This window comes from Phyllostomus discolor, chromosome 6, assembly GCF_004126475.2.
Source record: "Phyllostomus discolor isolate MPI-MPIP mPhyDis1 chromosome 6, mPhyDis1.pri.v3, whole genome shotgun sequence".
NCBI lineage: Eukaryota > Metazoa > Chordata > Mammalia > Chiroptera > Phyllostomidae > Phyllostomus > Phyllostomus discolor.
In genome coordinates this window covers 32,101,027-32,120,353 of record NC_040908.2, presented here as the reverse complement: position 1 = coordinate 32,120,353, position 19,327 = coordinate 32,101,027, and the positions used below count along the sequence as shown (strand labels likewise).

The window sequence follows — 19,327 nt, the reverse complement described above, 5'->3', positions numbered from 1 at the left end:
TCATTTAGCCACCCAAGAGATGGCTGACCTGCCCTTGGATCAGCATCTATATGCTGATGAAGCCCAGCCCTCTTCATTTCTGAGTAAAGCAAGAAATTGGCACCAAACAGAGAGGAACTGCACCGGCCAGCCAGGAACCTGGTCACCCAAGAATGCAGGGAGCTTCAGTAAACTAGTAGAGAAAGAAGCTACTGTTGGAGAAAATCTGAGCATGGCTGACTCAGGAAACTGTATGTACAGAAAGGGAAAAGGTCTGGGCCACGCGTGGGCTGGCAGAGTGTGGTGACCTAAGGGAAGGAGCCGGTGGCAGTGACAATTGCCACAGACCCTCCCGCCACACAAGGCTGAATATTCTTATAGTGTTGACAAGTAGGCTGGTGTGATTCATCTTGAATCACTGCAAATACATTCTCATCCTTGTTTTCTCAAATAGTGCTTAATTTTTTTAAACTCTCTAATCTTCTCATTTTATAGCACTACTGAGTATGTGTGTGTATGCCTGCATTTGTGTGTGTATATATTTCAGTAGATTTGGGACTTTTCAGAGCCCAGAAAATACTGCAGCACATTTTCTTGTTTCCAGTTTTCCTAGAAAGTCTATCTGGTCAACAATGCTTATACAATGTCTCGGCACCTGGCCCCACTGTTTTAAAAAACACAGCTATCTGAATATCTGATCTAGAGTTTCAGGAACTGCTGTTGCCATTTAAAAGTAATAATTATTCAATATTTCTTAATTGAAGTGAATAAATATTATACCTTTCAATCACTTATAACATAGGTTTAGACTGATCTCCATAAGAAAAAAAAATGACAAATTAACATAAGACTTCACTTGTTTTCATTAGCAACTAATTGACTTTTCTGAACAATCCAGAAATTTAAGCATACTCTCCTCCTCTGAAGCAAGAAGATCCCAATTCTTTCTCTCCTGAGACTGTGAAGCATTTCCACTCCTTCCATTCACGGGCTACCTGACATACCCGGATCCAGCATCCCTTTATTCCTGTACACCAAAGTCAATTTCCCTTGGATTGTGTGGGAGCTGATCTTCGTATTTTTTATTTTAGTGAATTTCCCTTGGCAAAGGCCATATTCCTGCCCAGGAGCTCACTGAGCTTCCATAGAGCCAATATGTTTTTCAGTTCTCCAATCTAAATGCTGCCAAAAATTTCCTAGCTTGTGCCATGAGAAATTCAGCAGCACATGGAATCCCATTCATTAAATAAACAGTTAACTAAGCAACCCTTGGCAAAAGGCACAATCCATCTGACATTGGAAGCACTTGGGACTTTGCAAAAGAAATAATTAAAGAGTGCATTAAGAAGAAATACCCCAGTGTTTAGTGGTCGTAAGAGAAAAATAACAGTTCCCAATAACAATAAATAACAGTTCTGGAGTCTTTATACTTTTTAGGCTTCTTGAAGTTAAAAATGAAAAACAGTTATTTATGCTCAATTTTTCAACAAACCTGAAAAAGGCTACATACCCGCTGTTATTAGCACAAGATAGATAAAACAACAATTTGCAACAGGCTAATTTTGTCCACTTAGTATGATTACACAGGCTATCTCATTTTGTCATTTAGATGCCTTTAATAAATTTAAAGTGATCAAGCTAAGTATCCCTTAATAAATGCTATTTTTAGAAGATGGAATCTTTCAAAAGTAGAGTTCATGGAAGACAACATAATTGTGAAATTTTGAAAATATTCCTCTAAATATTAAGAATTGATGTGATCACTTCACAGAATGCTCCTTAGCTTTATAAAGAGGTAATCATGCATTTACTTGTGAATTTACTTAAATGACAAGCACTCCCCTCTTAAACATTTAAGATCTTACATACTTAAGACCATAATAGTAACACTAATGGCTACTCTTTACTCAATGCCCAAGACTAAGCACTTAGTATATTATATGCTAAAATAATACTACAAAATAAATAGTAATAATCTCATTGATAAAGAGGGAAACTACTTCTGAGAAACTAAGAAACTTGCTCAAGACAGTGTAACTAGTTAAGTAGCTGAGCAGGAATTCAAACCTAGGAATGCAATATATGCAAACCTAGCAATGCACTGCATTGCCTTCAAAAAATAATATTAAAATTTCAGAGCAGATTTTTACACACAACTTCTCAGGAACGAGTCTACTTTGTAAAATCTTTTCATCACAGTTGCCAACAACAAGAGCATTGGCTATGCTGTGGGTCAGCCTTCCTGTTCCCTTTGAGGGCTCGCAGGTGGAGGCATGATTGAAAAGGGAAGGCCAGCAGCTGGGGCAAGAAAGGGGATGCGTGCAATCTGAGTACAGTGATCTCCAATTAGACAACCCGACTCGCAATCTTAGGTCAAGGAGGCTTAGTAAAGAGTCCTCCGGTTTTTATTGCTGAAGGAAACCTAGCTTCCATAAAAAAGAGCCCCATCAAAGGAAAATGAAGAAATTAAAGAGTTTATTCCTGGCTTTGGAGACAGGCATTCAGATTCTGTCTTGTTTACGACTGTTTCACACTACTCGCTGTGTGTCTTTGGGCGCGTGGCCTTGCCCGTTGAAGAGAGCTACATTAAAGTGGAGTCAGAAGGTGCTTTGCTTTCCCCTGTGCCGAGTCACTTGCCTGGTCCTCCAAATCTCCCCCATTGACTGGCTACCCGCTTCTGGTATTTTGATGCAAGAAGCTCTATGGAACCTTGTGATTATTGAAAATAATTAGTGTGCTAATTCACTTTTTTCTTTTCTCCAAATAATAATATAATTCTCTGACATGAGGCCAGATTCACTGATGTGTTAAAATAAAAATTATTGTATCATTTATGGAATATAACTTTACACATAATTATAATGACACAAGTGTCATTTTATACCAGTGCTCTAACCCCTGAGCTACAGAACCACGAGTGTCATTTTAAACAAGATATAATTTCCTGTTGCTACGTAAAAGTTTGTTTAAGTGAATTTGAGTGAATAATATGCCACCAGCTTTGGCTTGCTGAGTTTTGGAAAACTGGATTAGAGCAACTTCAATAGTTCTGTTATATATGTTTATTTTATCCATGCAGAAAACAAAAACCTCTTTATCATACAATGTATGCATATTATTAGAATAATTAATGTAAATGGCTTGGTAGGAGGGGACTGACATATTAGAACATATTATCAAGCTATGATAATTAAGTTAAATACAACTAGATCAAGGGAAAAAGCAGATTAATAAAGCAATAGAATATACATGAAAAGAACATGTATATGTAAATATTTAATATTGGGTTGTCCTTACAAATCAGTAGAAAAAAAGAGGAATTATTCAGAAATTGTACTGGCTCAAATAGGTAACTGGGCAAGGGGACCTATCTTGTATTTTCCCTTTATAAGAAGAGACAAGTATTTTCAAATAAGATTAAATGTTATACATAGAAACACATAAATTTAAGTAATATTTTACATGAAAATATGTTTATCAGATCCCTCTTTAGGGAGGACTTTCTAACCTAAACAATGTTACAAACACAGTCAAATGTTAAAATTTTGGCTCCTCTAAAACAACGTATGTCATGTAGTTTCAGGTCAGTGGGAAAAGGACTGAATATTATGCCTGTATCTATATCTGTTTATATACAGCATCTCCATGCATACCCGTGAGCATACATACACTAAATGGGATACTATATACTAACAGCCACCCACTTCAACTGGTGTAATATTAGATAATGAAGGGAGCTTCTGAGGTCATGAGGCCAGGGATGCAAAAGAACGTGAGTTAGGTGATCTAGATATAACATTTGGTACCACTGTTTTATTATCAGTTTAAAGATATCATTCTTGGTTAATAGGAAAATGAGTTCCCTTAAAAATAATAATTTTGGCTATTTTTTTCTCATTGAAAGTGGCAGACAATTAAAATATTTTTGGATAAAACAGGCATGCATTGCCCTTACATCTGTCTGCTTGGAATAGAAGCTTTAAACTCTAATTTATGGGGTGATACATTCTGCAAGAGCCTGAAAGACTGATGCTGAAAATATCTTCATCGCTTAGTTGCAAAATAACAGTAAACATTGCAAGTTTATTGTTCCTAGTTAACTTTTTTAGTGTCTTTCTAAATGCCATTAGTGGGGGGAAATAACTTCAATTATTTTTATATTTGAGTGTTAGCTTATTGTGAAGCTAACACAGTTTTAAAGTTAGAATTGCCTTTAAGTTACAATTCCCGTTCTGCTGTATTGCAGAAAAGAGGACTGCCCGTTTGTAATTGTTCTCATAATCCTGCATCCAAGGTAGAGATGGTTCATTGTTCCATTTACTTGAACGAAGTCGAAGGCACTGGACACTGAAGTCCGAGGTACTTGTTCACGATCAGAGCTTGATGCCAACTGAGACAGCCCCTTAGCTGGTCTGGGCCTCACTCTCCTCAGCTGAAAATAAGAGGATTGATATAATCTTCAGCTTTTAAAAAATAAACTGGCATCTCAAATTTCACATTACCGACAATAGTGGTTTATTTTTCTTCATTTTTTTTTTCCCTAAAGCGTTACTGGATTACTGATTCTTTAATGTGAGAAAATCAACAATCCTACTTAATGGAACTTGAGGGGTTTTTTGCCATACCCATATGCCACTGAAAGCCTCATTAAATGGAGCTGTTCAGGCAGGGCCTTTTAGCTCCACAGCTAGCTTGTACAGATGGTGTCCAATGTTGTCTCAGTAGCTTTAGTCAGGTCGCTGACAATGGAATGAGGAAAGGACAAAAGCCAGAAGGTCTTTGTCTTTTGCCTTTACTTCTTTTTATTGATAGGATGTTATTTGATCATATGTAATTGGAATTAAGCAAAAAGATGTTTTTATCTACACTGCTTAGACAAAATATTATTTTTCCTACCCAAATTTCAACTAATTTTTTATTTTAAGTTAAATGAGTTACATTTTTCTTTATTGAGGAAGGATGCTGTTATAGTTTGTTATTGCATCCCATAATTAATTTTTTTGGTATAGGGAACACTGTAATTTAGGTGAAAATTTTATCTGCATGATATCTGCACATACTCTCTAAATAGGATTAAATTGTGAATTAAAAAAAGACATCTCTCTCCCAAACCCCCTAAAAAGAAATCTTATCTTTCAAAATGCCTTATGTAACTCTTCTTATAATAGGATTTCCACAATGCTAGCTATTGTTTTCAAAGCGGTATCGGGATACTTTGTGCTGCTCTTGTGCGTTTCCTACGTCTTCCTTCCTGTCCGCCACCCCTTCTCCATAGCACCCCGAGTGTCAGTCCCTACAACTCGACTCACATTGGCCACAAGTGGACAAACTGAAATTATACATGATATAGTCTATAGTGTGACATTCTCAGAAAAGCTAAAATCCCATTAGTCCCTCAAATTCCACAAACATTTCTTTTCATTTTCTACCTCTTCTCTGTGCTACATTCTCAGTGTAAGAAAGTTTAATTTCCATACGAAACTTGATCTTGGGTAGAAGGAGGGCAATAATGAATGCAGTGGTTTAAGAAGAAGTGGCCCACTTGCCTGTAGTCTGTATGTTTATGTTGTCATGGTGGCAGGAACATTGAAGAAAAGTTGTTTAATTTTTTACTTTTTAAAATTTCAGAATTTTTTTCTGGCTATAGCCCTTCCTTTTTAGTATACCAAGCCTATAAGGGCTAAAATTTTAGACCAAGATATTTTTTAATTCAAAATGAGTAAGACCATCTGTGTGTCTTAACCAAGAGCTCTCAAATTTATGTGTGAGTATTTTTTTCTGGGCATAATGATAGCAGGTTTGACATACTTCATATAAATATATGTACATTGGATAATAAATAAACTGTGTATTTATGTGTGTCCACATGTAGTTCACACGTTAGCAGTATGTGAGGTCTGTCCAGAAAATATCCAGCCACGAACTATAAAAATAGAGGCATTTACTAAAGAAGATATATAGGACAATGATGCACCAGTCTCCTTCAAAGCAGGTGCCTTGGGACCTCACACAAGTTTCCCCAATCATCATCAACTGCCCTCTTGTATTTTTCTGAATCTCATAAAATCTTACAAAGGTGATTTTAGTTTGGGGAAAAAACAGAAGTCACAGGGCGCTGAGTTTGGGCTGTGGGAGAGCTAAGCCACCTGGGTAATTTGATGTTTTTCCAAAAAACTCTGACAAGACGTGATGCATGAGCAGGTGCGTTGTCATGATGAACTTGCCAATCACCAGTTGCCCATAGCTGCAGCCTTCTGAATCATCCAAATAGTTCCCATGGAGGAATGCTCCAGCTTAACACAAAATTTGATGCAGATTCATTGCTTTACTCACTCAGTCATTTTCAGTGTCACAGCCTCACAGTACACATGCTCACTCAATTGCATCTACCACCCCCACTGACTAATACAGTGAAGTTGTCATTGTTTGCTCATGCTTATTCCCCCAGCCCACTCCCTTTGGCTGCCAGGTTACATTGATGTCATGAAACCTATTGTTATTATATTAATAATGGTTGGATTTTTTCAGACAGATCTTGTATATACCAATAGCAAATTATTAAGAGAAATTAAACTGGTCTATTTTCAGTGAACCATGTTCTTCTGTTGTACTGGACATGTGCACAGGGGAGGGATTGAAGGGATATTTTCTTCACTACCTTACCTAACAAGTACTTATCAGGTTAAATTGAAATTGTAGGGATTGAAAATTAATTTCAAAATAACAAATAATTTAGTGTTGGAGATAAAAGTTATAACACGTTTTTGAGCTCTTCCTTATCTGGGTCATGACAAAACAAATGCAATTTATTTCTCACTTGTTGAAGTGGCCCTTGTACTGTTCACTCACTGGCTAGCTCTTGGTTGTGTTTTGAAATAAGCACATTACTATAAATAGATGGTGTGCAAACATATCACAGAGAAGAGAAAAAGGAATTAAATTTGGACACTTGAAATATTCTCATCATGTCTTAATGAAGTAGAAAAATTAAATGCATTGACAACAAGCAAAAAAATAAAACAAAAACAGTAGTCCCATTAGGTAATTTTTAAACCTCATGGAATTTTAGGATGTGTGTATGTATGTATGTGTGTGTGTGTGTGTGTGTGTGTATCCTGAATGTATATATGCATATATATGTGTGTATATATGCATATATATGTGTATATATATGCATATATACATGTAAGTGTATATATAATGAAATACCTGTTGAAAAACTACATTATAGTGCTGCAAACAGAGAAATAGTCCCTCTGCTTAAATCATTCTTGAAGAGACATTTTAATTAAGAGACACGTGAAAAATTCTATGAATATTTTATTCAGTTAGAGATATTTTAATGAGGACAAATGGAAAGAAAATACTGGTTTTGGAGGAATCCATGTAACTGATAACAAGGCCATCCTTCTGCAAGGTAGCAAATAGCTATTTGATTGTGAATCTCTTATTTAGCAAGTGCTATGAAAAAAAAAAAACAAGTGAAATTTCCTGCTGAGATGCCAAGACACAGTTTGAGGTTAACACCATTAGGTATCCAATCCAGACATGGTCATGATACAGGACTTTCAATGAGCTCAGGGGCCCCACATATTTAGTGATAGAATAGGACAACACCATCTATTTCCTAAGATGCTTTTGAGATGTAAACACATAATACATATAAATCTTCTATAACAGAGACTGGCAGAAAGTAAATGCTTCATAAAGCCACACTGACCCTGGTTGTTGCAGTCGTGGTGGTAGCATCATTGCCATATGCCACAGAAGCCCTCTCAGCTCTGAGGATGACTACTTCCCACGTTTATTTCCTGGCTAAGAAACCTCACCTGCAGAGAAAGCCTGCTGCCTACTTCAAACTATGATATAAATATCAGGATGTGCAAGGAATCCCCAGTCTGCTTTGATCTCCTTGACTCTGCTGCTCTATCAGTTACTTTAAAACATTGACCAGTTAGCTACCACGGCCATAGTAGCTGTTACTCTTGTTACAGTATTTGTATTCACTGCAAGAATAATAATACTGTTATTCCTAAAAATACCAAAGCATGTGTAACACCAGCTACTATTTACTTGAGCACTTACTCTGTGCCAGGCCCTGTTCTTAACACTTTCATTGAAATATAATTTATTTCTTATAATAACCATAATGCAGTAGATAATATTATTCCTTTTTACAGATAAAACTGGGCATCTGCAACATTGAAGGACTTGCACAAAGTTGTAGGGTTGCAAGTGGGTGAGCTGAAATCCTCTCTGAGATTTCACTTGAGAACCAGAGTCCTAGTCCTCGCTTGTTACTGTTCCTAAGAATGGAAGAGAAAACCAAGACTCGGATCCAAACAGGTCATCTGTGTTCTCTCAGGGACAGTCATAACAAAGTCTAGATCTCTACATAGATCTTTGATTCAGTTACCACTGCTCAGTTCACCACTCTGCATATCTGCATATTCTCAGAGTTAAGGTATGAAAAGCCTTGATCAATGCATGCTAATTAGTTTAATTAAGTCAAGGTCTTCATTGAAATTTCTAAATGGAAACATGTTTATAACAACCAAAAAGCCACCTGAGTGGCAGGTGTTTTCCTACTGATCTACTGATTTCACACACTTTCACTTCCTATGGGAAGAGCCTTATCTATCAGCTTCCAGTCCAACACCATCTGTGCAAACCTCGGGTAGATATAGTCCTTGAGGCATGTCTGTGTACCTAAAGGTGCAGTGAACATTCTCTTTACTAACGGATTAGTGTTTTGATATGTCTCAGAACAGAGAACAATACCCTGACATCAAAAGCTCAACTGGAAAAAGTACAGAAAAAGAAAGGGAACAAGAGTCATCTTTTACCTCCGCCCTAAATTATATAGACTGGGGGGGTGGGTATGGGGGGAAGCTCTAGGATTAATGGACGTGAGCTGCCTTTCCTTTTTAGATGTCTGTTTTAGCGATTAAGAAACTGAGGCATAGTGAGGTTTGGCAACTTGGCGTAGGTAATCACCTTGTGATTAAACTAAGTCTAAATCCAGACTCTCAAACTTCTATTCTTTACCCTGTATATATGTCAAGGCTTTTGAGGGTTGTTATCAAGATCAAATGAAATACTCAGTGACTGTCTATTTCATATTTCAAGCATAAAACACAAACATATTACTCCTATTCTTCCACATTTAAGTGTGAGGGACATTTCTAAAATTCTAACCGATGTTGGAGGAGAGGGGAAGTTCATGTAGCAGGGTGTGGAAATTATATGGCAGCTAAACCAAAACAACCCCCAGCACCCCCCACCAAAACAGCAAATAGCAAATAAGTGACAGAAAAGCCTCAGACCTCTTTTATGTATATTTCTATTCCTTTGGGAATTATGATAAAAGCTCATGAAATTTTAACATTTTGAGTTACCCTTCAAAAAAATCAATATTCCAAAAAATACCTGGATTCTATAACAGATCCAAGTTAGTATACAATAATATCATCACAATTGTTAAGATGTTAGAGTATAATAGAAATTTGTTGAAACTATTAAATAAATTACAACTTTTGATGTAAATAGGAAAAAAGATATATGGATAGTTGTAAATGAGACACATTGTAAAAAAGAAGAAAAAAAAAGCCTACATGAGAATTTTTAGAAAATCTGGAGTGGTTACTGGAGATTCCTTATTGTAATTGAAGTATATTCAGGTCACTTTAAGATAAGTCTAACTTTAGAAAAGCAGGGTGATTATGAAATCTGGGTCACATGAAGTAATAGTGTGGAGCTGAGAGCTATCACCCTGTCTATCCAAAATTGCTTTCCTGTCTTCTAGAGTTGCCTTTCAAAGAATACAAAATGAGAAGGGAAAAAAATACATTGTATTTCTCCTCAAGATAGTTCTTCTAGGAAAAGGATTCGACCTCTGGAGAATTTTAACTCAGGTGGTTTTCACTGGAAAAGTAATTTACACCCTACAAAATGAGTTTGAAGGTGAAATTTTTTAATACATAGGCCAGCTTTCCATTTATAACTGAACGTCCACTGGAGTTTCTACATTTCCCTAGAGAAATAGGCTGAAAATAGTAGCTAGGTTATGATATTGATCCACAGTCCACATTCTGTTGTATTTTACCTATATTTGTAAATAATGTTATTAATAATAGTCTGTGATATGGCAACATGATTAAATTAAAGGAAGAATTTTATTCAACTCGCGCCAAATGTTTATTGTGTTCCACTTTGTGTCAGGTGCACTGATCTTGGTGCTGGATTGTAGTGAGCAGGGTCCCTGCCTACACAAAGCATAGAATATGGCGAAGATTAATTTTCCTCTTGGGGGTGAGTGGAGGGAGAGTGCAAGGCCTCTGTGTAAGATGATCAAGGCAATCCCTATTTTTCTTCTCCATCTTCCCGAACCTTCCTAGCACCAGGGCACCTGGTTCTCTCATGGTGTTATTACTCCCTCACTGAAATCACCACCTAGATTTGTCCTACCCCACATCTTTCAGCTTTTTGGTAGCTGGTGTGGGACTCATCTAGCAGTACGCCCACCCTTAAACCCATTGTTTGTGTCAGAAATACCCAATTCCATACCTGTGTTTCTATTGCACAGGCAATGTGTTAGCACAGATTGGCATCATCCTCCTCATCATTTGGATTAGGAAATACTCGTTCCTACTAATATCTATGTCATAAGAATTTTTGAATATTAAAATATAAATCACAAGTGAAAATGAAAACCAGTTTGGGGTAGCTTGAACATTATGCCGACGGGTATAAAAGATGGAAATTATGTGTGGAAAGCATTTTCTCCACCTAAAGATGCCAAAAGAAAGGCAATCCTGAATTGATTTTCCCAACGCTTTATAGCTCTTTCATTTTCTCAAGGAAGTATACTTAAGATTTAATCTAATTCCTTTTTGTTATTGCTTAAGTTCATTTTCTCTTCTTTTGTTGTCAATAGATGCTTGTTAAAACATTATACGTATTTGTTCAAAGAATAAGGGATATACTATTCTTTATTGTAATCCTCCCTCAAGATAAAAGTAAACTGAAACACTAGGACTAGCATTTGAAATGTGTGACTTATTTAGTTGGCATGAATCAAGTATAAAATACTAATTACGTGAGTGTGCTTAATTTCTAAATGTTTCCTTATAATGGATTAATTTAGAACTAGTATCTCTGAGTCTAATTAATAAAGGATTGATGGTATTTATTATTATGCAGTTTGAAGAAGTTGATAATTTTACCACGCACCTGACATTAGATTGGTAGTCTTTATGTAGATTTTTACATTTACATGCATTATCTTCTTTAGTCATTATATCACCCTATAAGGTATGATCTCCCTATAAAGGAGAAAAAGAAGACTTAGAGATCATTCAACTGGGTAATGCTGGTTCTGGAATTTGAACATAGGGAGTCCAATACTAGAGCATGCACTCTTAATCACTCTGAAGATGAAACTATCCATCAACACATCATATCACGAAACTTGTTAACAACACTACCTCTTGGCTCAGTTGGCCTTGAATTTGGATGAATTAACTACTGTGTTGACCTGGTTAACTTTACAGCACTAATCAGACTTAGGCTTTCTTACTTTTTCTGTTATATAAATGTACTTTTGCACATTGATAAATGAGTTTAGAACCTGAATGTTACTTGCTGTGAAGTTTTGAGTGCCCTCTTAAAAGAATTCAGATAGTTATCTGGACATAGTTAACTAATTTATCCTTATGTCAATATAACCTACATTTTTGGGGAAATGTAATTATCCATAAATGAATTTTGTAGAGAAAGGGTATGAATCTCTCTTTATCCTTATGTCAAAATAGCTGCAAATTCAATAAAGGGCTGTGACAGCAGATGCATGACACCCTGAGCCCTGCCAGGGGACTTGTCCAGTGTTCTGTTTGGAGTACAAAAGAGCCCTCAGACTGGCAGTCAGAGCCACCCACACTTCAGATGAAGTGCTTCGGAAAATGAGAGTATAGGACAAGCTTTGTTTCCCATCTGTTTATATTCAAAGTGAAAGGGAACACGAGTAATGCAGCTTTAGTAGATCTAGAATAAACACCATGTTCCAAAGTTACATGACATTATTCAAACAGCTATTAATGTAGGATAGGGCAAGAGAGAGCTTCTGCATCTTAATTGTATTTTATGATTTTTCTGAGAAAATGTAGGATGTTTTTCTACCTCAACTTGTGGCTGTCTTATAAATAATATATACAGGACGAGGCAAGAGTAGATTTACAATTGTTTGCATGGAAATAATACCATAATTAATAAATGATAATATAAGAATAAACTCCCTTTTATGTACTCACAATTGTAAACACCCTTTTGCCCCACCCTGTATATTACCATGGATATAGAGACCATAGAGGAGATCCTATATTTAGGGGGACTGTTATACAAAAATTTCTGATTTCAAATACTTTAGTGGTAAGAAAGCTGAAAAACCTCAATACTTATATTTAATAAGCAAAGTATAAGAGCAAACTAATGAAAGCAAATGGTCTTTATAAATTCAAGTCTGCACATGCTTGAAATACAATCTCTCTGCAGATTCATTCATATTATTTGAGTTCACTACAGGCAGTTTGTGTGTGTATGCCCAAATTATTTGAATGACATTAGAATGGAATGGTTGCTGCTCAATGAATTGATACTTGAATTTTATCTGACAGAAAAAAAAAACATCTTATACATCCAGAGGCACTAAACATTGTGTTCCTTTTCATGATCTACTTGGCATTACATAAGCTGATCACGGATTCTAAATATTAAAATATGAGCCTTGTTTATCACTGCTCTCCTCTGCCTGCAGGTTGTATACAAAAATAATGATGTAAGGCTGGAATTATCTCGACTCGCCAAGCAAGGGGACCCTAAGATGAAGATCCATGGAGTAGTGGCATTTAAATGTGAGAACGTTGCAACTTTGGACCCCATCACCTTTGAAACCCCAGAGTCTTTCATCTCTTTGCCTAAATGGAACGCAAAGAAAACAGGCTCCATATCATTTGATTTCCGCACAACAGAGCCAAATGGACTCATCTTATTTAGCCATGGCAAGCCACGACACCAAAAAGATGCCAAGAACCCACAGATGATAAAGGTTGACTTCTTTGCTATTGAGATGCTGGATGGCCATCTCTACCTCCTCCTAGACATGGGGTCAGGTACAATAAAAATCAGAGCCCTACAGAAGAAGGTGAATGATGGAGAATGGTATCATGTGGACTTCCAAAGAGACGGCCGGTCAGGTAATTTATCTGTTTCCCATGCTCTTTGCTGGAACACCCCCTCCACCCTCCTCCATTCCTAAGGCATTGAAACCAAGACATATTTAAGACTTTTTACATTTCTGTCTCTAGGGTAAGGGAAATTATCTGTTAATTAATCATCATAGTTGGGCATCAAACTCCAAATGCTCAAATGGCTTCTTAAATGAATATTTATTGGATAATCAAGTGCCAAATCTTGCAAGAAATTTTACCTTAAATTTACAATGAGAAAATTTAGTGTTCTGGCACTACTAATTATCTGTTGCATTATTGGGTGTTTGGAGGTACCTGAAATTACAAATATGAAATATGAAAATATAAAATGATCCATACAAAAAGATCCTTAGTTTAACATAGCACACTTTTTATCTAAGTTGTGGCTTGGGTATCCAAAACACTTTTATCAATACAGCTGGGTTTCAAGGACCCTGGCAAAACCACTGCCTTCCAAATAGCTTTCCTTCCTAGTGGAAGCTGTGTGGAATTCCACCAACAGGGATTCACTCCTCTGGTTTCTTTTCGCTGCACCTTTCCTCTGATGGTGTGTTTATGTGGCAGGGAATGAAGGGACTTGGAGGGAAGGCCTAAATGAATAATGTTCCTTTACTCTGAAATTTTGGAGTAGACTGAGGGACATAGGAATATGAGCATCACTAGGATTGAGGGGTAAAAATCACAGCATTTGTGAAAGATGAGAGAAGGGGATGGAGGGAAGAGGCAATTTGCTTTTGTATATATGACTATATATTAATTTTTAAAAAAACTTTCTTCACTTTTTGCTCCCATACTCTGATTGGGTCTTTCACCTACAAATCAAACTATGTTTATATAACAAAAGACAAACTGAATTTAGACCTGACTACTCTCTTCCTATCCCTCCCCAGCTATCTCATTTGTGTACATACTATACCATCCACTCTGGATTTTTACCACTAAATAGCAGTGGAAACTTGGCCAAGGCATTGGTGGGGTGGGGAACAGGGAAGCTGAATTTCTTACTGTCTAAAATATAGTGAGAAGGACCCAGTTTCCCTGGATTCCAACCCAATGAAGTAGGATTGATGGCAATGGGGCCTAGGATTCTATTTTTTTTTAAAGGTTTCCAGGGGACTTGATGATCAGCCAAATTTGGGGACCACTGACCTGATGACTCTTAGTGCTTCTTTCATATCCAGTAATCTGTAATTAGGACCCTATTTGATAAGGCCCATGCTGAAGTCCTGGGGCTGGCCCTTCCTTCTCACACCCCTTTCATAGGCTCTCTTATCACTTGTTGACTTCCCTGCAACAGAAAAGTTCCTAATTTCACGATTATTTATGCCTTGTTTTCCTGTTTATCATGCAAGAAGATTATGTTTACCTTCTTAGAAATATCTTTTTTCCCCAATAAAGAAATCAAATGTATGAAAATTAGGAGGGAGCTGGGGATAAAGGAAGGGCATTGAAGGGAGGTCAGCACCTATTGCCTTGATCCCCAAGTATCTCAGATACTCCGTTTCTGATTCCTCACTCCCTGGAAACGTTGGTGTTCTTCCACTTCCCTAAGAAGTCTATGGGAATGGTTAGTTCGCATCTATGCAATTTGTGCTATGCTATCATTTTTTCTCCAGTGTCTTAGATGATAGAGAGTAGCCAGCAAAATATATATTTATATCTTTTGTCTGCTGTACTCTACTGATCCCATGAGGGATGGGATTCCTCTTTGCCTGATTTTCACTGAGAAGAGTGCACTGATGGGAATGCAGAGGCAGCAATAGTGGGCCACCCTTTGACTCCCCTCAGTCTGTTTCTACCAGAGTTAGAAGTTAATTTGCTACATATGAGCTTTGTAAACAGACGACATAAAAAGAGGATGGGAACATGGGTTTTGTAATACTAAGCTGTGGATATTAGAGTTGGACTTAAAGTGCATCTAGAATAAAGTTTGAACTGATTTTTGAGAGTATGTATGTTGTAGTCAGACTTTATTACAATCTAAATAAATCATAGCTGATCAGATTTAGTGGACATCTTTTAGAAGATCATAAAGGTAAAAAATTCCATACTTCAGATCAGTTGTATTTCATTCACCTAGAAATAAGGTATTTTGTAATTATATGAAGAAATACATGGTTAATGTCAAAATTTTAAGAAGTGTAAAAGAATGTAAAAAGAAATACAAAACAACTCATTATGTATTTGATAGTGATGACTTATACCTGGATATTTATTTTATTTTTTATATAATATTAATTTCAGGTGTACAACATGGTGACTTAAATTTACATACCTTACAAAGTGATCACCACACTAAGTCTAGTAACCATCTGACTTTCTAGTCTTAGGTGACAATATAATCTAATTAGTGTCCCCAAGTCCTTTGGATGACCTATTACAATTAAGATTAGATAAATACCTTAATCTGCAAGCAGAATAAAATCTACTTTTTCTGTCCAAGTCCTTTAACATTCAAATTACCAATAATTTATTAGCTGTCCTCATTATATCCTCATTAGAAAAGGTCAAAGCAAAGAATATCTACTTTAATTTACAAAGTTCAATGCTGGATAGGAAGAAAATAGAGATGCCTTAAAAGAATGTTATGAAAGAAAAAAATTAAACATGATATTTTTGTTGGAATCCAATGGAAAAGTAAAGTTACTATGCTTGGTGGTGTTTTCATGGCAGAGTAATTTTATGTGATTACAGTTTCAGACTGGTAAATTGGAACAAACAATATAAAAACCATAACTTATACACTAAACCAAGTTCTGCCTTTTACTAAATTGAAAAAAAAAGAGAGCTCATATTATGTCAGCCAAGCTCGAGGGAGTTTAATGTAATTTTAATAACTACAACTGTTAATATTTTATATATAGTATTTTAATTAAGTTCTATATTTATACACTATATTAGTTTGGTATAAAGTAACCTTTTAAAGATTGAATGAATAGCTATACTAGGTTTGATTTTATTTAAAGGATATTTTTGATTTAGACTGGTAAAATACAAAGATTCATATAGCTCAGTTAAAACTAGGAACATAGAGTTTCAAAGAATAACTTAATTTACTCATTTTTCACACGAGTTGTATTCATTTATATAATGTGGGCAAGTAACACTGTCATGACAAGAGGGTAGGGTGTGATTGTGTGATGCTTTCTGCCTCATGAACGATGAAGGTCCTATCTATTGATTTGCCTGGGGTACTCCTTAGTATATTTAAACATGTCTAATGAGCCATATTTTTTCCATTATTAAAGTGGAAAGAGCCCAGACCTAAGAGTTGTTCCTTCTGCTATTGATCATACTAAAGTAAGTAGGAATGACAGCCACTGCCATTAATTTGATGCCAATAACTTTGGTTATGTTGGTTGGAGATAAGGTTAAAACTGTATTTGGTGGGCAGACTGATTTTTAAAATATTTTCCAAAGAGTTTATAATGGAAACCCATGTATGAGAGTTAATGTCTTGCTTATATTTAAATCCACATGCCCCAGTACTTTCTTGTGCAATAGAAGTTGCTCAATAAATATTTGTTATAAGATAAAATAAAAGAGAAAAACATGTGAATGGCTGAGAGCCAACCCATCCCTAATAACTTAAAATAGTAGCATAATGCTTACATTTGAAGAATAATTGCATTCTTTTAGTTGTAAATGTAACTTTAAAGGAATTGCACTACTTCCTGAAAGCAGTTGCACACTAAACTGTAGGCTACAGGTCATGTCCTTCTTTTAAGGGTACGATACCATCCTCCAAGCCCAGAACCTCCCACTCCCCCAAAAAATGCTGGGAGGAAGTTAAACATTTATTAGAGAACAGTCGTGAGCTCGGCACAAAAATGGCAAGCTTTTATGAGAACAGAGCTGCTAATCTTGCTTGTTCATGAGATTCCCATGCCATTTTGCAAACATGTATGTAGAAAGAAAATTAAGCATGAGGGAAGGCATTCACACTGTTTTGGGAACTGGGATATACGGCCACAGTAAGCGTGTTAGTGACAAGAAAGATAGTCACCAGAATGTCTGTCTTTCTGATGGTTTGCTCTTCAGTCCTTTATTCAATAAAAGATTAGAATATGAGCCCCTCGTTTGGTGAGAAATGTTGCCTTCATCTGAATACTTTTGTAGAACTCATTTTCAAAACATTAATTGTACTGGGTTATGTGTCCCTGCTTCTATTCTGAGACATGGGAGAGAGAAGAGCACTTTAATTCCCACACCTTGGCTGATATTGTTTGCACAGCTGTTCTCTCAGTACAACGTAGCTTCTTTCGTTGCCTGCTTAGCATATGACAAGTGACATGGGAGGCCAAGTGGGCTGAGCCATGAATGGCATTTTCAGATCTTACACTAAATTGGGGAAGGAGGGACCGTACAAAGTCCAGGCATGATTTTGTGGATCAGAGTGTGTGGCCTGAGTATTGCAAAAAGTGGATGTCCTCCCAGGGCAGCTTAGCTACTTAGAGCAAAAGCCCTAAGTTACTGAGTTAATAAATATGATTGAAGAGGCTCTTTCCTCTGCGAACTTCGCAGGACTTAACGACCCCTCCTCCCTTTCCAGGGTTACCTTTTCCTTCTATTTTGCTCCCAAACTCAACACAAAACCACTGCCCAGGTATTTAGCTAAAGTGTGAATTGTGTTAAAATTAGGATGAGGTTAATGACTGTTTTCTAGGGCCTCAATATAGTTTAAATTTGTGTTAAGCTCTTTGACCCAGTCAAGGGTATCTTCTCAACTATTTTCATAGCCAACTGCTATGCATTTTTTTTTGTAAACCACCATTACACACTGGAATCAAAGAGAAAAGTCATTATTCTTGTCAAAATCTGCTAGTGTACAGCAGGGTACAGCGGATTGTAATAGTGGTTATTCATGGGTAAGCCTGCATTTAACAGCTAAGAAGCCATTGAGATTTGAATTGAAGTCATAGAGTTCCAGTTTAAGAACTAGAAATTACAGTGGGAAAAGCACAAGGCTCTCTCCAGAGCACATAATTAGAGGTTTACAGTAATCGCTATTTGATGTGAACAGCACTCTCCAGCTATCTATTACCAGCACTGATTTCTATGTATAGCATTTATGAATCACCACACTTGGACATTTCTACTTGAACAACCATTAGACTGTTTCTCTGTTTAGATCTTGATTTGAACTTGCCCTCTGACTATAATCATTCCTCTCATGCCTCTACCTAGTAGCTTGTTGTATACATTGAAATCATTTTAAGTAAATTTATAATACTCTATTTTGTATCCATGTCCATAAACCACTCCCCATCAATGGGAAGCCTGAAATACCTTAGTGATAATTTATCAATTATTTGACTATTCTGATGACTAGATGGAATCAACTTTGCATAAAATTATCGTATTAAATTTTATTAATTCGTGCTTATATTTATGTATTTATTCTGATAGTACTTAAAAAGGAAAAAGTTATCTATTGTCTTCACTGCTCAAAACATTTTCAGTTTTGCACTTTTATCCAATCTTTGTAAACAGGTACATGTATTTTATACAGGTGCAATTACAGTATCAACATAATCCTTTAGGCTATTTGTTTCAATGATGTCATAAACTTTTTCTTTTGCTCAAAAATATCTAAGTAACACTTATTCTCTGGGAGCTATGAGAACAGCATCTGAGACTCAAAGCAGAGCTTTGCAGAGGCACCTTAATGAAGCTCCCAGGCTTGTAGGTCTCGGTGTATTAACTTATTGATAGAAAAAAAAAAGTCACAGAGACAAATATAGACACTATTCATCTAAGACCTACCCAGGGGACTTGACTACTTTACCCCATGGTAGAGATAGGAGACTGGTCATCATAATTAAAATGAGAGAGGGTGTCAGACCATCCTAGTATATATATTGCCTTACCTCTTGTACTCTCCCTGTTCAGAAATCCTGTTCTCTACTCCTTTGACAAAGTTTTAGTTCTCATTGTAAGTCTGTTTGCAGTTGAGGGACAAAATAGATCAGTTCTATAGATATGAGTATTCAGGCCCCATAATAATTTAATTTCCCTTCATAAATGCATAACTAAGCATTGGATCATAAATTGGCATCTCATAATGGCAGAGTTACATAGGA

The 19,327-nt window shown here is 36.4% G+C and overlaps 1 protein-coding gene across 32 annotated transcripts in view; it reads left to right on the top strand.

Moving 5' to 3' along the window:
- Positions 1–19,327, top strand: part of NRXN1 (neurexin 1) — a 1,086,661-nt gene that overhangs the window by 461,086 nt on the left and 606,248 nt on the right. For all 32 annotated transcript variants that reach the window (XM_036030058.1, XM_036030055.1, XM_028514420.2 and 29 more), the window contains one exon: positions 12,791–13,229. In XM_036030058.1, the coding sequence (XP_035885951.1) occupies positions 12,791–13,229 (439 nt within the window). The remainder of the gene's footprint in view (positions 1–12,790; positions 13,230–19,327) is intronic.